A 22,374-nucleotide genomic window follows, 5' to 3' on the forward strand; every position below is an offset into this window, starting at 1 on the left:
TGCTTTCCATCTTTATTGTGGCAAGTTCTAAAATGCTCTGAAACACTATTTTTTGAAACCCAGTTTTTATGTTTTCTAGATGTTCATAAAATTTTCTTTTTATTTTTGTCCTTCCAACATAGATCTTATTACATGAGAAAATTAGCATGTGCACCACATAAGTAGCATGACATGAACCACTATCGTAGATCTTAAATCTCTTGGATCCGTCCGAATTGGGAACCTGATTGCCTCTATAATGGTGTTCACACATGTGGAAATTTTTTTTGGTTTTGTTTTTTAATATCCTTATTGCGGAGCATTTGATCTCTAGATATATTGGTACTCTTCATTCTTGCTGTATCTACCACATTTTTGTTATAACCCTTTTAGAGGAGTTTTGTTTGTAGTACATCTGCTTCCTGTTGGAAATCCTCCATTTTGGAACAGTCGAGACAAATTCTTCTAAATTGTCCATGTGGAATATTGGTTTTCCAGCTGGGCAGATGTTTTCCGTAATTTCTGACTAGAATGGTTTGGCTTCTCTCTGTGTACAGGACTAAATCCAAAAACTCTTATCTTTTGTGATTTTACTTGTAAATTTCAGAATATAAGTGTTTAAATTCATATAATTAACAAAATCTGAAGCCTGTTCTTTGTTTCCTTTCCATATTATGATGATATCATCAATGTACCGCCCGTATTCCACTATGTTAGAAATATAAGGTTGTATTCCCGATATAATCATACTCTTATTGGGCCATATAAATATTGTCATAAAAGGGGGCTATTGTGGTTCCCATGTCTGTGTCTAGAAACTGCCTTCAAAAGAAAAATACTTCTCTGCCCCCCTGGGCTATGTTTGAATACACTAGACTATACAACTTCTTAATATCGTGGGGCTTCCCTAAAAATGACAGTAGACCCTTGACTGCATGGGAAAAACTATGGAAATCAAAAACAAGACTCCCCAAGACCATATCCACACACTACAATCTGATCCAGAAATCTACCAATTCTGACAGAATCTGGCAACTTAAAGCTTGGGAATATGACTTAGCTAGGACTATCACTGATAAAGATTTACACAGGGCTATTACATTGACTAGGAAAACTTTACACTGTGCAAACTCCATTGAATCACATATGAAAATCCTTCTCAGGTGGTATTATACACCTATCAGACTATCACAGATGTTCCCACTCTCTTCTCCCATGTGCTGGCGCAACTGTAGTGAAAGAGGAACTGATTTGCATGTTTGGTGGAGCTGCCCAGCTCTGGAATCATGCTGGAATAAAGTAAAGAAATAGGATTGTCAATACCACTCAAACCAGAGACAGCCCTCTTCCATATCTTCCCAAACACCACACCTCTTTTGAGATCTAAACTGGTCATCGTTTTCTTTGCCGCTATAAAACTCACCATAGCAAGAGCGTGGAAACAAACATCACCTCCAGACATAATAGATGTAGTTGCTACCATTAACTATTTTGCCGAAATGGAAAGAAGCTTCTACTTGAGAATGGATAGGTAGGACCTGTACTGGGCTATATGGAAACCGTGGTTCCTTTATGAGGACAACCCTAAGTAAACAAAATGTATCTTATCTTGTCTTTTCTGCCATTAGACACGTAACAGATCTTAGCTTACCCTCATATTACCTAACCTGTCCCTCCCGACCCCACCCTGCCCCCCCCTTCCTTCCTTCCTCCCTTCCCTCCTCCCTTCCCCTCCCCATCTCCACTTTAAGATGTAGCCTTCTCCCCTTTCCCTCCCTCCCCCCGCCTGGATAATTCGATTAATTTTGAACTTATTCCTAGAGGTTTGCATAATATTTACCACAATGTATGGGCTGACTCATTTGACAAGCATCTGTAATTTACAACTGCTTACCTTGCTGTTCCAAATTGATTTGTACTGTTCCTTCATTACTATTAGAAGCTATATATGTTCTTTAGCTGATTGTGTAACTTATCTGTTCTTATATTGTTGTTACCCTTATTGGATATATTTTCAATAATAAAAAATACTTTAATAAAAAAAACAAAAAAAACACACAGTGGTTCATTTAGTCAACTGCTATGACAATAAATAAAGTGGAATATTCCACTTGGCACATCTCCTTTCTAATGCCTCTATACCTCTACTGTGTAGAATACTATTGTATATTGATGTAATATCACATGGCATCCGTAGTTCTCATTCCATTTTTGACATTCAAAAAAAAAAAAATTATATTTTTTTTTTTTAGTTTTTTATGCAGATGTTAAAAGTAATGTTTACTTTGAAATACTAAATACAATCTCACAGATTATATGTAATACAGAAATAAAACAAATCTACAGATATGTCTGCAAACAAAATATAAAGGTATCAAAGAAACTTCTGTTTTAATATCTTCACACCTGTATATTTACAGCTCCACGTTTGTGCTTAGAAAAATTATTCGAACCAAAGTTTAATGCAATATGTAAGATGCTAAAATATAAAACAATGTTTAAGTATATATTGTGATAAAGGCTATTACATTTAAAGGGACAGTCTCGGCCAAAATAAACTTTCATGATTCAGATAGAGCATGCAATTTCTCCAACATTGGTGTGTCCGGTCCACGGCGTCATCCTTACTTGTGGGATATTCTCTTCCCCAACAGGAAATGGCAAAGAGTCCCAGCAAAGCTGGTCACATGATCCCTCCTAGGCTCCGCCCACCCCAGTCATTCTCTTTGCCGTTGCACAGGCAACATCTCCACGGAGATGGTTAAGAGTTTTTTGGTGTTTAAATGTAGTTTTATTCTTCTATCAAGTGTTTGTTATTTTAAAATAGTGCTGGTATGTACTATTTACTCTGAAACAGAAAAGGATGAAGATTTCTGTTTGTAAGAGGAAGATGATTTTAGCAGACAGTAACTAAAATCGATTGCTGTTTCCACACAGGACTGTTGAGATGAAGTAACTTCAGTTGGGGGAAACAGTTAGCAGACTTTTCTGCTTAAGGTATGACTAGCCATATTTCTAACAAGACCATGTAATGCTGGAAGGCTGTCATTTCCCCTCATGGGGACCGGTAAGCCATTTTCTTAGTTAAACATAAAAAGAATAAAGGGCTTCAAAAAGGGCTTAAAAACTGGTAGACATTTTTCTGGACTAAAACGATTGCTTTACTAGGCATATTATGCAGATTCTAACTAATAATTGGTATTATAATCTTGGGGAACGTTTAGAAAAACGGCAGGCACTGTGTTGGACGCCTTTTTCAGATGGGGGCCTTTCTAGTTATAGACAGAGCCTCATTTTCGCGCCATTAATGCGCAGTTGTTTTTGGAGAGCAAGGCATGCAGATGCATGTGTCAGGAGCTAAGAATCACTGAAAAAGCTTATAGAAGGCGTCATTTGGTATCGTATTCCCCTCTGGGCTTGGTTGGGTCTCAGCAAAGCATATAGCTGGGACTGTATAGGGGTTAAATGTAAAAACGGCTCCGGTTCCGTTAATTTAAGGGTTAAAGCTCTGAAATTTGGTGTGCAATACTTTAATGCTTTAAGACACTGTGGTGAAATTTTGGTGAATTTTGAACAATTCCTTCATACTTTTTCACATATTCAGTAATAAAGTGTTTTCAGTTTGAAATTTAAAGTGACAGTAACGGTTTTATTTTAAAACGTTTTTTGTGCTTTGTTGACAAGTTTAAGCCTTTTTAACATGTCTGTACCATCAGATAAGCTATGTTCTATATGTATGAAAGCCAATGTGTCTCCTAATTTAAATTTATGTGATAATTGTGCCATAGTGTCCAAACAAAGTAAGGACAGTAATGCCACAGATAATGATATTGCCCAAGATGATTCCTCAAATGAGGGGAGTAAACATGATACTACATCATCCCCTACTGTGTCTACACCAGTTATGCCCACACAGGAGGCCCATAGTACATCTAGTGCGCCAATACTTATTACCATGCAACAATTAACGGCTGTAATGGATAACTCCATAGCAAATCTTTTATCCAAAATGCCTACTTATCAGAGAAAGCGCGATTGCTCTGTTTTAAACACTGAAGAGCAAGAGGACGCTGATGATAACTGTTCTGACATACCCTCACACCAATCTCAAGGGGCCATGAGGGAGGTTTTGTCTGATGGAGAAATCTCAGATTCAGGAAAAATTTCTCATAAAGCTGAACCTGATGTTGTGACATTTAAATTTAAATTAGAACATCTCCGCGCACTGCTTAAGGAGGTGTTATCTACTCTGGATGATTGTGACAATTTGGTCAATCCAGAGAAATTATGTAAGATGGACAAGTTCCTAGAGGTTCCGGTGCCCCCCGACGCTTTTCCTATACCCAAGCGGGTGGCGGACATAGTAAATAAAGAGTGGGAAAGTCCCGGCATACCTTTTGTTCCCCCCCCTATATTTAAGAAATTATTTCCTATAGTTGACCCCAGAAAGGACTTATGGCAGACAGTCCCCAAGGTCGAGGGGGCGGTTTCTACTCTAAACAAACGCACTACTATTCCTATCGAAGATAGTTGTGCTTTCAAAGATCCTATGGATAAGAAATTAGAGGGTTTGCTTAAAAAGATTTTTGTACAGCAAGGTTACCTTCTACAACCAATTTCATGCATTGTTCCTGTCACTACGGCAGCGTGTTTCTGGTTCGAGGAACTAGAAAAATCGCTCAGTAAAGAATCTTCGTATGAGGAGGTTATGGACAGAGTTCAAGCACTTAAATTGGCTAACTCTTTTGTTTTAGATGCCGCTTTGCAATTAGCTAGATTAGCGGCGAAAAATTCAGGGTTTGCTATCGTGGCGCGCAGAGCGCTTTGGCTAAAGTCTTGGTCAGCGGATGTGTCTTCCAAGACAAAATTGCTTAACATTCCTTTCAAAGGTAAAACATTATTTGGACCTGATTTGAAAGAGATTATTTCAGACATCACTGGGGGAAAGGGCCACGCCCTCCCGCAGGATAGGTCTTTTAAGGCTAAAAATAAGCCTAATTTTCGTCCCTTTCGCAGAAACGGACCAGTCTCTAATTCTGTATCCTCTAAGCAAGAGGGTAATACTTCACAACCCAAACCAGCCTGGAAACCAATGCAAGGCTGGAACAAGGGTAAGCAGGCCAAGAAGCCTACCACTGCTACCAAAACAGCATGAAGGGATAGCCCCCGATCCGGGACCGGATCTAGTGGGGGGCAGACTTTCTCTCTTTGCTCAGGCTTGGGCAAGAGATGTTCAGGATCCTTGAGCGCTAGAAATAGTTTCTCAAGGTTATCTCCTGGAATTCAAGGAACTACCCCCAAGGGGAAGGTTCCACAGGTCTCAATTATCTTCAAACCAAATAAAGAGACAGGCATTCTTACATTGTGTAGAAGACCTGTTAAAGATGGGAGTGATACATCCAGTTCCAATAAGAGAACAAGGAATGGGATTTTATTCCAATCTGTTCATAGTTCCCAAAAAAGAGGGAACATTCAGACCAATTTTGGATCTAAAGATCCTAAACAAATTTCTCAGGGTACCATCGTTCAAAATGGAAACTATTCGAACGATCCTACCTACTATCCAGGAAAATCAATTTATGACTACCGTGGATTTAAAGGATGCGTACCTACATATTCCTATCCACAAGGAACATCATCAGTTCCTAAGGTTCGCTTTTCTGGACAAGCATTACCAGTTTGTGGCACTTCAATTCGGATTAGCCACTGCTCCAAGGATTTTCACAAAGGTACTAGGGTCCCTTCTAGCGGTTCTAAGACCAAGGGGCATTGCAGTAGTACCTTACTTGGACGACATCCTGATTCAAGCGTCGTCCATGTCAAAAGCAAAGGCTCATACGGACATCGTCCTAGCCTTTCTCAGATCTCACGGATGGAAGGTGAACAAAGAAAAAAGTTCTCTGTCCCCGTCAACAAGAGTTCCCTTCTTGGGAACAATAATAGATTCATTAGAAATGAGGATTTTTCTGACAGAGGTCAGAAAATCAAAACTTCTAAGCTCTTGTCAAGTACTTCACTCTGTTCCTCGTCCTTCCATAGCGCAGTGCATGGAAGTAATAGGATTGATGGTTGCAACAATGGACATAGTTCCTTTTGCACGAATTCATCTAAGACCATTACAACTGTGCATACTCAGACAGTGGAATGGGGATTATACAGACTTGTCTCCGACGATTCAAGTAGATCAAAAGACCAGAGATTCACTCCGTTGGTGGCTGACCCTGGACAATCTGTCACAGGGAATGAGCTTTCGCAGACCAGAGTGGGTCATTGTCACGACCGACGCCAGCCTAGTGGGCTGGGGCGCGGTCTGGGAATCCCTGAAAGCTCAGGGTCTATGGTCTCGGGAAGAGTCTCTTCTCCCGATAAACATTCTGGAACTGAGAGCGATATTCAATGCTCTCAGAGCTTGGCCTCAACTAGCAAAGGCCAAATTCATAAGGTTTCAGTCAGACAACATGATGACCGTTGCATATATCAATCATCAGGGGGGAACAAGGAGTTCCCTGGCGATGAAAGAAGTGACCAAGATAATTCAATGGGCAGAGGATCACTCCTGCCACTTGTCTGCGATCCACATCCCAGGAGTGGTAAATTGGGAAGCGGATTTTCTGAGTCGTCAGACATTCCATCCGGGGGAGTGGGAACTCCATCCGGAAATCTTTGCCCAAATAACTCAATTATGGGGCATTCCAGACATGGATCTGATGGCGTCTCGTCAGAACTTCAAGGTTCCTTGCTACGGGTCCAGATCCAGGGATCCCAAGGCGACTCTAGTAGATGCACTAGTAGAACCTTGGACCTTCAACCTAGCTTATGTATTCCCACCGTTTCCTCTCATCCCCAGGCTGGTAGCCAGGATCAATCAGGAGAGGGCCTCGGTGATCTTGATAGCTCCTGCGTGGCCACGCAGGACTTGGTATGCAGACCTGGTGAATATGTCATCGGCTCCACCATGGAAGCTACCTTTGAGACAGGACCTTCTTGTTCAGGGTCCATTCGAACATCCGAATCTGGTTTCCCTCCAACTGACGGCTTGGAGATTGAACGCTTGATTTTATCAAAGCGTGGGTTTTCAGATTCTGTAATAGATACTCTGATTCAGGCTAGAAAGCCTGTAACTAGAAAAATTTACCATAAAATATGGAAAAAATATATCTGTTGGTGTGAATCTAAAGGATTCCCATGGAACAAGACAAAAATTCCTAAGATTCTATCCTTTCTACAAGAAGGGTTGGAGAAAGGATTATCTGCAAGTTCTCTGAAGGGACAGATCTCTGCTTTATCTGTTTTACTTCACAAAAGACTGGCAGCTGTGCCAGATGTTCAAGCATTTGTTCAGGCTCTGGTTAGGATCAAGCCTGTTTACAGACCTTTGACTCCTCCCTGGAGTCTAAATCTAGTTCTTTCAGTTCTTCAAGGGGTTCCGTTTGAACCCTTACATTCCGTAGATATTAAGTTATTATCTTGGAAAGTTTTGTTTTTGGTTGCAATTTCTTCTGCTAGAAGAGTTTCAGAGCTCTGCAGTGTTCTCCGCCCTATCTGGTGTTCCATGCAGATAAGGTGGTTTTGCGTACTAAGCCTGGTTTTCTTCCGAAAGTTGTTTCCAACAAAAATATTAACCAGGAGATAGTTGTTCCTTCTTTGTGTCCGAATCCAGTTTCAAAGAAGGAACGTTTGTTACACAATTTGGACGTAGTCCGTGCTCTAAAATTCTATTTAGAGGCTACTAAATATTTCAGACAAACATCTTCCTTGTTTGTTGTTTATTCTAGTAAAAGGAGAGGTCAAAAAGCGACTTCTACCTCTCTTTCCTTTTGGCTTAAAAGCATTATCCGATTGGCTTATGAGACTGCCGGACGGCAGCCTCCTGAAAGAATCACAGCTCACTCCACTAGGGCTGTGGCTTCCACATGGGCCTTCAAGAACGAGGCTTCTGTTGACCAGATATGTAAGGCAGCGACTTGGTCTTCACTGCACACTTTTGCCAAATTTTACAAATTTGATACTTTTGCTTCTTCGGAGGCTATTTTTGGGAGAAAGGTTTTGCAAGCCGTGGTGCCTTCCATTTAGGTGACCTGATTTGCTCCCTCCCTTCATCCGTGTCCTAAAGCTTTGGTATTGGTTCCCACAAGTAAGGATGACGCCGTGGACCGGACACACCAATGTTGGAGAAAACAGAATTTATGCTTACCTGATAAATTACTTTCTCCAACGGTGTGTCCGGTCCACGGCCCGCCCTGGTTTTTTAATCAGGTCTGATGAATTATTTTCTCTAACTACAGTCACCACGGTATCATATGGTTTCTCCTATATATATTTCCTCTTGTCCGTCGGTCGAATGACTGGGGTGGGCGGAGCCTAGGAGGGATCATGTGACCAGCTTTGCTGGGACTCTTTGCCATTTCCTGTTGGGGAAGAGAATATCCCACAAGTAAGGATGACGCCGTGGACCGGACACACCGTTGGAGAAAGTAATTTATCAGGTAAGCATAAATTCTGTTTTTAAACAATTTTCCAATTTACTTTTATCACCAATTTTGCTTTGTTCTCTTGGTATTCTTAGTTGAAAGCTTAACCTAGGAGGTTCATATGCTAATTTCTTAGACCTTGAAGCCCACCTCTTTTCAGAATGCATTTTAACAGTTTTTCACCACTAGAGGGTGTTAGTTCACGTATTTCATATAGATAACACTGTGCACGTGAAGTTATCTGGGAGCAGACACTGATTGGCTAAACTGCAAGTCTGTCAAAAGAACTGAAATAAAGGGGGAGTTTGCAGAGGCTTAGATACAAGATAATCACAGAGGTTAAAAGTATATTAATATAACTGTGTTGGTTATGCAAAACTGGGGAATGGGTAATAAAGGGATTATCTATCTTTTAAAACAATAAAACTGCTGGTGTAGACTGTCCCTTTAACATAGAAACTATATATTGGCATAGTAAATAATTAAAGGGACATTAAACACTTTGAGATGGTAGTATAAAATGAGAAATTGTATATATAAAACAACTCTGCAATATACTTTCATTATTTATTTTGTCCTCTTTGCCTGTAATTCCATTCTGAAATTGTGAGCTTTTCAGTTCCTGTTAGAAATGGAAGTGCAGAACACTGTTAAATCCAGCACAACCATTGGCTGCACACTCTAGTGACCTATTTATAATGGTCCCTAATTGGCCACAGCAGAGAAGGTAACACAAGTTACAACATGGCAGCTCCCAGTGTTTTATAGACACTAAAACTTTACACTTATTTTGTCACTTTTTAAACAACTAATGAAACTTTAAAAAATAAATCTACATGTTAGTCATGGACTAATCTTTTCTTTGCATCATTCTATCTAGCATGTATTTAGTGTTTAATGTCCCTTTAAGACGAGAATTATATAGTAACATGTTAGATATGATATAAGAAAACCTGTGGGAGCGTGTGATTAATTTGCTTACTATTGAACAATGTCACCTACCTATAGGTTGTAAAACAATATAAATCTCTTATGCTCTATGAAATGAAATTAAATAGGCGAATTTACCTGCAGAGAGCTCTGATATGATGGGAATATATAAAACTATGCATCATATGAACTGTTAAGGAAATCCCTGAAAAAAAGAAACTGTGTATATAATATCTTGAACCTAAGGGTCTGCTAACACACCACATACATAATTAATTAAAAGTATTATATAAAATTTCAATAGATAGGTATGGAGTAGGAATATTTAACCCCTTAACGACGCATGTCGTACAGGGTACGTCGCACACAACCTGGTCTTTAAAGACCAGCGACGTACCCTGTACGACATTAGGGGTTTAAAGCGGCTGGAAGCGATCCTGCTCGCTTCCAGCCGCTTTCCGGTTATTGCAGTGATGCCTCGATATCGAGGCATCCTGCAATAACACCCCTTGGCCATCCGATGCAGAGAGAGCCACTCTGTGGCCCTCTCTGCACCGGACATCGATGGCCGGTATCGTTGGTGGGTGGGAGCTGCAGTGGGAGGCGGGTGGGCAGCCATCGATGTGTGCTATGACGTTGAGGGGGGTGGGATCGCGGGCGTGACCATGGGGGGGCGGGCACGTGCATGGGGTGGAAGCGGGTGGGAACGGCTACACTACAGAAATGTTCAAAAAATAAGTGGGATAAAATAATTATAATTTTAAAAATACATCTAAGGGATCTGGGAGGCGGTGGGGGGTTGCTCTTTGGCTGGGGGGAAGCTACACTACAGAAAAAAAATATATATATAAAAAGCAGTTTTTTTTAGTAAACTGGGTACTGGCAGACAGCTGCCAGTACCCAAGATGGCTACCAATAAGGTAGAGGGGGAGGGATAGAGAGCTGTTTGGGCAGATCAGGGAGGTTGGGGGCTAAGGGGGGATCCTACACATCAGCATATGTAAATATGCAAAAAAAATATATATATTTTTTAAAAATACCTTTTATTTTAGTACTGGCAGACTTTCTGCCAGTACTTAAGATGGCGGGGATAATTGTGGGGTGGGGGAGGGAAGAGAGCTGTTTGGGAGGGATCAGGGGGCGTGATGTGTCAGGTGGGAGGCTGATCTCTACATTAAAGCTAAAATTAACCCTGCAAGCTCCCTACAAGCTACCTAATTAACCCCTTCACTGCTAGACATAATTCACGTGTGATGCGGTATTTAGCGGCCTTCTAATTACCAAAAAGCAACGCCAAAGCCATATATGTCTGCTATTTCTGAACAAAGGGGATTCCAGAGAAGCATTTACAACCATTTGTGCCATAATTGCACAAGCTGTTTGTAAATAATTTCAGTGAGAAACCTAAAGTTTGTGAAAAAAATTGTGAAAAAGTGAACGTTTTTTTTATTTGATCGCATTTGGCGGGGAAATGGTGGTATGAAATATACCAAGATGGGTCTAGATCAATACTTGGGGTTGTCTACTACACTAAAGCTAAAATTAACCCTAGAAGCTCCCTACATGCTCCCTTATTAACCACTTCACTGCTGGGCATAATTCACGTGTGGTGCGCAGTGGCATTTAGCGGCCTTCTAATTACCAAAAAGCAACGCCAAAGCCATATATGTCTGCTATTTCTGAACAAAGGGGATCCCAGAGAAGCGTTTACAACCATTTATGCCATAATTGCACAAGTTGTTTGCAATTAATTTCAGTGAGAAACCTAAAGTTTGTGAAAAAATTAGTGAAAAAGTGAACAATTTTTTTTATTTGATCTCATTTGGCAGTGAAATGGTGGCATGAAATATACCAAATTGGGCCTAGATCAATACTTTGGGATGTCTTCTAAAAAAATATATACATGTCAAGGGATATTCAGGGATTCCTGAAAGATATCAGTGTCCCAATGTAACTAGCGCTAATTTTGAAAAAAAGTGGTTTGGAAATAGAAAAGTGCTACTTGTACTTATTGCCCTATAACTTGCAAAAAAAGCAAAGAACATGTAAACATTTAGAAACTATTTAGCATGGGTGTTTTTTGGTGGTTGTAGATGTGTAACAGATTTTGGGGGTCAAAGTTAGAAAAAGTGTGTTTTTTTTCCATTTTTCCTCATATTTTATAAAAAAAAATTATAGAAATGATAAGATATGATGAAAATAATGGTATCTTTAGAAAGTCCATTTAATGGCGAGAAAAACTGTATATAATGTGTGGGTACAGTAAATGAGTAAGAGGAAAATTACAGCTAAACACAAACACTGCAGAAATGTAAAAATAGCCCTGGTCCTTAAGGGAAAGAAATTTAAAAATGGCCTTGTCCTTAAGGGGTTAAAGCTAATCAACTCTGCTTCAGTCTGATACCTAAGGGTTCCACTCTCCTTCGCTGGCTGAGGGAGACAAAGGAGTTAGGTTCCCTACGAGTGGAAATTTGGGAATAAAGGAGCTCAAAGTGACCAATATTAGAGAGCCACCTTCTAACAAGTAAAGAAGAATTGCAATAGCAGATTGTTTGTCGTGCTAACATTAAAGGGATATGAAACTCAAACTAGCCACTAACCAGCAAGTGCTACTGAGGTTCTGAACCAAAAATGATCTTGCTCATAAGATTACATTCCTGCTTTTTCAAATAAATATTATAAGAAAATGAAGAAACATTTGTGATAGGTGCAATTAGAAGGTTGCTTAACATTTGCATGCTCTATCTGGAAAAAAGCCTAGATAAAAAGCAATTAGATTAAAAATAGATATGGCTAACATCAGGAATTTTTGAAAAATTTGCTAAATGACCTTGCATTTCAGATTACTTTTGCATTGTAATTCATTTTTACTTTTAATATTTCTTTATGTTGACGATCAGCAGATGCACAGTCCTGCCAATCAACACATATATTCACCTTTAAACTGTACCTATGTGTGTACCCCTTTGTGGGAATTAAACACATGGAGACTGAGGGTCAGTAGTTCCAAAATGACATGCTCTTACAAATTAGTATGTCATTTTTGCTCTACAATCTCCCTTTAATCCAATTTAAAATAATATATCAATTTGCTTGAAAAAGAAGAGCAAAGGGACATGAAGTCAAAGAGAAAGGCATAGCGATTGGGCAGCATTATTATATTGGATTATAGGTCTTCCTTTGACAATTTTACACCTTTTTATAATACCGATTGTATTTGTGCTACAGGTTAAAGTACTTGAGCTTGAAAATATGTTGCAAAATGAAAGGATGCGTCTTGGAGTGCTGAGGAAGCAGCATTATGCTCTTGCTGGAGTATATGAGGACAATGCGGAAGAAGTAAAATCTGTGCCAGCTCAGAGGCCTGGTATACTGAAGAAGCCACAGCTCCCGCAAAAACCCAACATTCAGTCTAAAGCAGATTACAAGGTAAACAAATACCTCTTACCCCACCCAGTTAGTCACAAAGCTTTGCATTTTTACAATGTGACTAAGGACTAGTTGTACTTAAGCATAACTGTTATAACAGGGGATGATAACCAGGTTTCACTAACAACAATATTTTAAGGTAAATCATTTTAAGTTCTTCACTTCCCTTTTCTAGTGTGAGTATTGAGCAGGCTACATAACCTAAATTATGAGAAGTTTCATGGACCCGCTGGTATTGTTAGCCCATCAAAACATAATGTAAACTAAGCACACTAAATACCTTACTAATCTCCTCACAAATTTTACAACTAAAATTTGGTTCCAGAACCCTCCAGAGCAGGGTTCTTCAAACTTTTGTTTCCAAAGACCCATACTTTTGCGGCCCTATTTTTATGCTTGGTCTGAAAAAATTTAAGTAATATACACTGGATAGCTGCAATTTTTGGCAAATTGACTAAAATGTGTGCATACTTTTATTTCTGATTGGGGTCAAACTATAAAGGGACATGAAACCCAAAAATTTTCTTTCATGATTCAGACAGAAATAAATTGGAAACTTTTAAAAAAATGTATGCTCTATTATCAAATTTGCTTAGTTCTCATGGTATTCTTTGTTGAAGAGATATCTAGATAGGTAGAGGGAACATCTGGAGCACTGCATTATAGGAAATAGTGCTGTGATCTAGTGTTCTTGCTAATAAATTAAATTGTTTCAAAACTGCTGCTATATAGTTCTGCAGACACGTGCACACTCATGAACTTGCCTGCTTTTCAACAAAGGATAACAAAAAAACGAGAGAGAAAATTGATAATAGAAGTAATTTGTAAAGTGGTTTAAAATCATATTTCTCTTGCAAGGTGTATCCAGTCCACGGATTCATCCTTTACTTGTGGGATATTCTCATTCCCTACAGGAAGTAGCAAAGAGAGCACACAGCAAAGCTGTCCATATAGCTCCCCCTCTAGCTCCACCCCCCAGTCATTCTCTTTGCTGGCTCTAAGCACTAGGGTCTCTCTCGGGAGTGTAAAGTGAATGTGGTGTTAAACTTTTGATTGAAGATAATAAAACTACAATTCTGTTATTTTAAATGGTACCGGTTTGTACTATTTACTCTCTAGCAGAAAAGTGATGAAGATTTCTGCTGAGAGGAAAATGATTTTAGCATGTTGTAACTAAAATCCACTGCTGTTCCCACACAGGACTGAGGAGTACCAGAAAACTTCAGTTGGGGGGAACAGTTTGCAGGGTGATCTGCAATAAGGTATGTTCAGTCATTTATTTCTAGACAAGACTGAGATAATGCTAGAAGAGACTGACAATATCCCCATGAGGGGAGGGTAAGCTATGTTCACAGACTTAGTAAGGAATTGAATGCTTACATAATAGGGCTAATATACTGGTTGACACTTATTCAGGGCAATCGATTGTTTGGCTAAGGAAAAATCGTTTTGCAAGACACTTTGAAAGCCCTTTTGGGTTTTTTCTGGGGTTATTACCACATGGCTGTTTTTTAGTCACTTAGGAGTGATTTACTAGGCCTCACAGCTCCGGAGTAGAGTGGGAGGGGCCTAATTTCGCGCCTCAGATGCACACTTAGAATTGCAGATAAGTTCATGCTGTTTCACATGGAGGGTCCTGCTGATGTTTGAGGGCCTAAAAGAAGCTATATTCCCCCAAATCTGATCCCTAAGGGAAGGTAGGGCCACAGCAAGGCTGTGGCAAGGTGCTGTAGTGATTTAACCAGGTGTTGGCTGCATTTTTCACCGTTTTGTAAAATTGTTTGCTCTTTTTATCTCTTAAAGGCACAGTAATGTTTTTTTCAAATTGTGTTTTTTATTTGATTAAAGTGATTCCAAGCCTGTTTGTGTACTCTACTAGTCTGTTAAACATGTCTGACACTAAGGAAAATCCTTGTTCAATGTGTTTAGAAGCCATGGTGGAACCCCCTCTCAGAATGTGTCCCACTTGTACTGATATGTCTATACACTTTAAAGATCATATTGTTGCACTTAAGAATGTGGCCCAAGATGATTCTCAGACTGAAGGTAACGAGGGTAGCCCGTCTGCCTCTCCCCAAGTGTCACAACCAGTTACGCCCGCGCAAGCGACGCCTAGTACCTCTAGTGCGTCTAACCCTTTTACATTACAAGACTTAGCGGCAGTCATGGATAATTCTCTTACAGCCTTCTTATCTAAACTGCCCGTGTTACCTGCAAAGCGTGATAGCTCCGTTTTAAGAACAGATTTTGAGCATTCTGACGCTTTGGTAGCCGACAACGCTCTGAAGTGGGAGCGAGGGATTTGATGTCTGAGGGAGAAGTCTCTGATTCAGGAAGGGTTCCTCCCCAGACAGATTCAGATACATTGGCTTTTAAATTTAAACTAGAACACCTCTGTGTTTTACTTAGGGAGGTATTAGCTACTCTGGATGACTGTGACCCTTTGTTGATCCCAGAGAAATTGTGTAAAATGGACAAGTTCCTAGAGGTCCCTGCTTACATGCATGCGTTTCCGGTCCCTAAGAGGATTGCGGATATCGTTACTAGGGAGTGGGATAGGCCAGGTGTCCCTTTTGTCCCCCCTCCTGTTTTTAAGAAAATGTTCCCCATATCTGACCCCATGCGGGACTCGTGGCAGACGGTCCCTAAGGTGGAGGGGGCTGTTTCTACACTAGCTAAACGCACAACCATACCAATTGAAGACAGTTGTGCTTTTAAAGACCCTATGGATAAAAAATTAGAGGGTTTACTTAAGAAAATTTTTGTTCAACAAGGTTTTCTTCTCCAACCTATTGCCTGCATTATTCCTGTAACTACTGCAGCTGCTTTCTGGTTTGAGGCGCTGGAAGACTCGCTCCAGACGGAGACCTCATATGAGGAAATTATGGATAGAATTAAGGCTCTAAAGCTAGCTAATTCTTTTATCACTGACGCCGCTTTCCAAATAGCTAAGTTAGCGGCGAAAAATTCAGATTTTGGCGCGCAGGGCGCTATGGCTAAAGTCCTGGTCGGCCGATGTGTCGTCTAAATCCAAGCTTTTGAACATTCCTTTCAAAGGGAAGACCCTATTTGGGCCTGAATTGAAAGAGATTATTTCAGATATCACCGGGGGAAAAGGCCATGCTCTCCCTCAGGACAAAGCCTTTAAAACAAAGAACAAAGCTAATTTTCGTTCCTTTCGCAATTTCAGGAACGGCCCCGCTTCATCCTCTCCGGCTGCAAAGCCAAGAGGGTAACGCTTCACAGCCCAAGGCAAACTGGAAACCTTACCAGGGCTGGAATAAGGGTAAACAGGCCAAAAAGCCTGCAGCTGCCACCAAGACAGCATGAAGGGGTAGCCCCCGATCCGGGACCGGATCTAGTAGGGGGCAGACTTTCTCTCTTCGCTCAGGCCTGGGCAAGAGATGTACACGATCCTTGGGCATTAGAGATTGTAGCCCAGGGAAACTTTCTAGAATTCAAGGACTCTCCTCCAAGGGGAAGGTTCCACATTTCTCGTCTGTCTACAGATCAGACAAAAAAAGAGGCGTTTTTACGCTGTGTAGAAGATCTACATACAATAGGAGTGATCCACCCAGTTCCAATTGCAGAACAAGGACTGGGGTTTTACTCAAACCTGTTTGTGGTTCCCAAAAAAGAAGGAACTTTCAGACCAATCCAGGATCTCAAAATTCTAAACAAATTCCTCAGAGTCCCATCATTCAAGATGGAGACCATTCGGACAATCTTACCAATGATTCAGGAGGGTCAATATATGACTACCGTGGATCTAAAGGATGCGTATCTGCACATTCCTATCCACAAAGGTCATCACCAGTTTCTCAGGTTCGCCTTTCTGGACAAGCATTTTCAGTTTGTGGCTCTTCCTTTCGGGTTGGCCACTGCTCCCAGAATTTTCACAAAGGTGCTAGGGTCCCTCCTGGCGGTTCTAAGACTGCAGGGCATAGCAGTGGCGCCTTACCTAGACTACATCTTAATTCAGGCGTCAACTTTCCAAAGAACCAAGTCTCACACAGAGATTGTATTGGCCTTTCTGAGGTCTCAAGGGTGGAAGGTGAACATCCAAAAGAATGTACAGTGAGATGAAAAAAAAGAGAGATTTTGCAGCGCAAAGAAAAAGGACTGTTGGTTACTGGACTAGTTAAATACTAAAACCCACTATCAGAATATTCAAAAAATGAGTGAAATCAAATTTCGGATTCTTAAAGTACCATTGACAACTACATTCACACAAAATAACTTTATTTAGAGAAAAAATATTTTAGTAGTAGTCCGGCTGGACTAGTACTCACGCACACTCACACACATACAGTTTAAAACTTGCTGGAACTCAGACAATATAATTTAATCTGAATTGCACCTATGAAATACAAATCACTTCCTTACAGGAGGTATTTGAATATTTGTGTATATATAGGTAATCAACCCCTGTAGGTAAGTGAGTATGTTGTTAGCAGTTATGGTGGAGTGTATCTGATATGTACTTATACAAAGAAGCACAACAGTATTATGTATAATACCCGATCAAATTTTCCGGTTTGTGTGCTAAAAAATGTAAAGTTACAAAAATAATCTACAGTACACTCCGTGTATGTATATTAATCAATCAGTCGGAAGTAAAGCTGGTGGTTTACTGTGTTTCTAAAGTTTAATCATTGCCAGTATTACAAAATATGTTAAATTGGCATTAAAGGACCCCGGGCAAAGCAAAGTCATTGGTGATATTAAAGTACGGTGTATACCTTTAAGGACAAGGAGTATTGTCAGTTATATTATAAAGGCCATTGATATGATGTTCTTGATATTATTTGCTGTATACAGCTTGATGTTGCAGCAATTATACTTGTAAAATTGAATTCTCAGCTTAAATATTGGCTAGTCCTGTTGTATTTATATATTAGCTTAAGCCATGAGTTATCAATATATACCATATACACAAATGGTTAATTAGAAAATCAAATGCACTTTATATGCATGATGCACATATACATCGTTAAATATAATATCAGTATACAACTTGTACAAACAATTATTAACTTTGCTCTAAAAAGATAGAAATTAAAGTTACATTTCAGACTGGCTGAATATAAAAATACCAAAGGGTTACTCACGAGTGGAAAGATATACTGAGTTGAACTAAAAAAGATTTCTTTTGTAGCACATATTCACCGCTAGAAGCGGTTTGCAATCCCAAGTATGCACCTTGGCCAGGCAGATATTCGCTTTGCTTTAGAGAAAAAGATAGAAAATGGAGCTGCAGTTCAACCTGGCTAAGTATAAATATACCAACTGGTTACCCACGAATGGAAAGATATGCTGAGCTGAACTAAAAAAGGTCTCTTCTATAGCGGAGGCCTGTTTAACCGTAACTATCACTGTATATATAACTCTGAACACTGGTTACTCACGAATGGAAAGAAATCTGCTAAACTTAAACTGAAAAAGGTCTCTTCTATAGCGGAGGCCTTGTTTAACATTAACTGCCACTGTCTATAGGCGTAATCACTGCGGTGCAATTGAATATTAAGACTGAGTCAGCTATTAAAATCGAGGTTCCATAACCTCGTGCAGGTGCCCGACGCGCGTTTCACATAACGCTTCCTCAGAGGGGTACGCGCCGGCCGGACAGAGTGGGGTATAAGACAATATGTCTAGGGATTGGTTCATTGCGGTAAGACTCGAATCAATTTTGATTGGTTAGCATCCAACATTACAATGACTGGCATTAATCAGATCCAATTGGATTATGAGCTGACTGTGACATAGGATTTCAGTAATGAATAGGACTCAATGTGTCAATCCTGCAGTACGTGAGTAAATTAATATGTAGAGACAGGAAATAAGGAATGTATCAAAGTGTTACATTACTTATAGTATCGTTCATTGGGTTATTTATAACTATATTAGCATTGATGATCTTGCACGCATAGAAGCGGAAGATGTAAACATTATCGAGATGTCATCAAAAAGAGTTCTCTCTCCCCCCTCTCAAGAGTTCCATTCCTAGGAACCCTGATAGACTCGGTAGAAATGAAAATATTTCTGACGGAGGTCAGAAAGCTAAAACTCTTAACTACTTGCCGAGCTCTTTATTCCATTCCTCGGCCATCTGTGGCTCAGTGCATGGAGACAATTGGACTAATGGTTGCGGCAATGGACATAGTCCCTTTTGCTCGGATACACCTCAGACCACTGCAACTATGCATGCTCAAACAGTGGAATGGGGATTATGCAGATTTGTCTCCTCAAATTCAGTTGGACCAGGAGACCAGAGATTCTCTTCTCTGGTGGTTGTCTCAGGATCACCTGTCTCAAGGAATATGTTTCCGCAGGCCAGAGTGGATCATCGTAACGACCGACGCCAGTCTGTTAGGCTGGGGTGCGGTCTGGGACTCCCTGAAAGCTCAGGGCTTATGGTCTCGGGAAGAAACTCTTCTCCCGATAAACATTCTGGAACTGAGGGCAATATTCAACGCTCTTCAGGCATGGCCTCAACTAGGGGCGGCCAAATTCATCAGATTTCAGTCGGACAACATCACGACTGTAGCTTACGTCAATCATCAGGGGGGAACAAAGAGTTCCCTAGCGATGACGGAAGTAACCAAAATAATCAGGTGGGCGGAGGATCACTCCTGCCATCTCTCAGCAATTCACATCCCAGGAGTAGACAACTGGGAGGCGGATTTTCTAAGTCGTCGGACTTTTCACCCGGGGGAGTGGGAACTCCACCCAGAGGTATTTGCCCAGCTGGCTCAGCTATGGGGCATCCCAGAGTTGGATCTGATGGCGTCCAGTCAGAACACCAAACTTCCTCTCTACGGGTCCAGGTCCCGGGATCCCAAGGCGGTATTGATAGATGCTCTAGCAGCGCCTTGGTCCTTCAATCTGGCTTATGTTTTTCCACCGTTTCCTCTCCTCCGGCGTCTGGTTGCCAGAATCAAGCAGGAGAAGGCTTCGGTGATTCTGATAGCGTCTGCGTGGCCACGCAGGACTTGGTATGCAGACCTAGTGGACATGTCATCTGTCCCACCATGGTCACTGCCAATGAGGCAGGATCTTCTAATACAGGGTCCGTTCAAGCATCCAAATTTAGTTTCTCTACGTCTGACTGCTTGGAGATTGAACGCTTAATTCTATCAAAGCGTGGGTTCTCTGAGTCAGTTATAGATACTCTGATTCAGGCTAGAAAGCCTGTCACCAGGAAAATCTACCATAAGATATGGCGGAAATATCTTTGTTGGTGTGAATCCAAGGGTTACTCATGGAGTAAGATTAGGATTCCCAGGATATTGTCCTTTCTCCAAGAAGGACTGGAGAAAGGATTGTCAGCTAGTTCCTTAAAAGGACAAATATCTGCTTTGTCTGTCCTGTTACACAAGCGTCTGGCAGAGCTACCAGACGTTCAAGTGTTTGCTCAGGCTTTAGTCAGAATCAAGCCTGTCTATAAACCTGTGGCTCCGCCATGGAGTTTGTATCTAGTTCTTTCAGTTCTTCAAGGGGTTCCATTTGAACCTTTACATTCCATAGACATTAAGTTGTTATCTTGGAAAGTTTTGTTTTTGATAGCTATCTCTTTTGCTCGAAGAGTTTCAGAATTATCTGCCTTACAGTGTGATTCACCTTACCTGGTGTTCCACGCAGATAAGGTAGTTTTGCGTGCCAAGCCTGGTTTTCTTCCTAAAGTTGTTTCTAACAAGAATATTAACCAGGAAATAGTTGTTCCTTCTCTGTGTCCTAATCCATCTTCGAAGAAGGAACGTCTATTACACAATATTGATGTAGTTCGTGCTTTAAAGTTCTATTTACAAGCAACTAAGGATTTCAGACAAACATCTTCCTTGTTTGTTATCTATTCTGATAAGAGGAGAGGTCAGAAAGCGACTGCTACCTCTCTTTCCTTTTGGCTGAAAAGCATCATCCGTTTGGCCTATGAGACTGCTGGCCAGCAGCCTCCTGAAAGAATTACTGCTCATTCTACTAGAGCAGTGGCTTCCACATGGGCTTTCAAAAATGAGGCTTCTGTTGAACAGATTTGTAAGGCAGCGACTTGGTCTTCACTGCATACTTTTGCCAAATTTTACAAATTCGATACTTTTGCTTCTTCTGAGGTTATTTTTGGGAGAAAGGTTTTGCAAGCAGTGGTGCCTTCCGTTTAAGGTACCTGTCTTGTTCCCTCCCTTCATCCGTGTCCTAAAGCTTTGGTATTGGTATCCCACAAGTAAAGGATGAATCCGTGGACTGGATACACCTTGCAAGAGAAAACAGAATTTATGCTTACCTGATAAATTACTTTCTCTTGCGGTGTATCCAGTCCACGGTCCGCCCTGGCATTTAAGTCGGGTAAAAAAAAATTTTTTGTTTAAACTACAGTCACCACTGCACCCTATGGTTTCTCCTTTTTCTTCCTAACCTTTGGTCAAATGACTGGGGGGTGGAGCTAGAGGGGGAGCTATATGGACAGCTTTGCTGTGTGCTCTCTTTGCTACTTCCTGTAGGGAATGAGAATATCCCACAAGTAAAGGATGAATCCGTGGACTGGATACACCGCAAGAGAAAGTAATTTATCAGGTAAGCATAAATTCTGTTTTTCTATCTGAATCCAGAAAGGAAAAAAATAGGTTTATGTCCCTTTACAAGTGTTGTAAAATTTAAACACACACTCTCTCATATAATACACAAATCACACACACTCTCATACAACACCCACACACCACATACACGTCGTGACCAGTAAACCTAATGTTGCAACCCAGTAATGGGTCCCGAACTGTGTTTTGAAGAATCTACTAGTTGCTTCAAAATGCCATCTCTTCACTAGTCCAAGATTTCATGTATAACAACGCTGCAAACCTTTTTGGAAATGTTGCTGACTTAGTGTTTCAACAATGGATACCAAGAGAATAAAGCAAATGTAATTAAAGTTAATTGGAACATTTTTTTACAATTCCATACCTTTTCTAACTCGTGAATGTTTTTGACTTTGCTATCTGTTTAAAATGATTGAAGTATAGCACTTTGCACATACATATCATACTAATATCGGAATTATTACTTTATGTAAAACGGTCTCAGGTGATATATTTCTTTTCTTTCATAAGATGGTGAGAGTCCATAACGTCATCACATGTAAGATTACACTCCAATCCAATAGGCGGTGGCAAAAAACACCCCTCAAAGGGATAGAAAGGTTAAAATTGAAATGTGCATTCGTGAATTTCATACATGCATTTCAATTTGAAATATACTTCCATTAGCAAAAGTGTTTCTAGTAAAAATTGGGTCTCAGTTTGGTTAGAGAACCCCTATAAATGACATGTAGATTAGTGCTTCAGAATTCTCACTCACGCTTGGAGACAAAAATTTGACTGAGGGATTCTGGGAGAGTAGGATGGATTAAAAAGATAGAAAGTTCAGGTTTGAAAATGTGCATGGGTGCTTTTTAATTCAAAATAGAAGCATTTTTGCAATATACTTCAATTGGCAAAATTGCATTTAGTAAAAGTGATTACTGTTTTCCTGCAGCATACGCACATATTCTGTGAGAGCCTGTGCACCAGTATTTAAG

At 40.4% G+C, this 22,374-nt stretch overlaps 1 protein-coding gene across 2 annotated transcripts in view; it reads left to right on the forward strand.

Annotated features, from left to right (window-relative positions):
- The window catches only part of HIP1R (huntingtin interacting protein 1 related), a 533,463-nt gene that overhangs the window by 497,198 nt on the left and 13,891 nt on the right, over positions 1-22,374 (forward strand). For both annotated transcript variants that reach the window (XM_053701777.1, XM_053701776.1), the window contains one exon: positions 12,609-12,809. In XM_053701777.1, the coding sequence (XP_053557752.1) occupies positions 12,609-12,809 (201 nt within the window). The remainder of the gene's footprint in view (positions 1-12,608; positions 12,810-22,374) is intronic.

Source organism: Bombina bombina, chromosome 2 (genome assembly GCF_027579735.1).
Source record: "Bombina bombina isolate aBomBom1 chromosome 2, aBomBom1.pri, whole genome shotgun sequence".
NCBI classification, from domain to species: domain Eukaryota; kingdom Metazoa; phylum Chordata; class Amphibia; order Anura; family Bombinatoridae; genus Bombina; species Bombina bombina.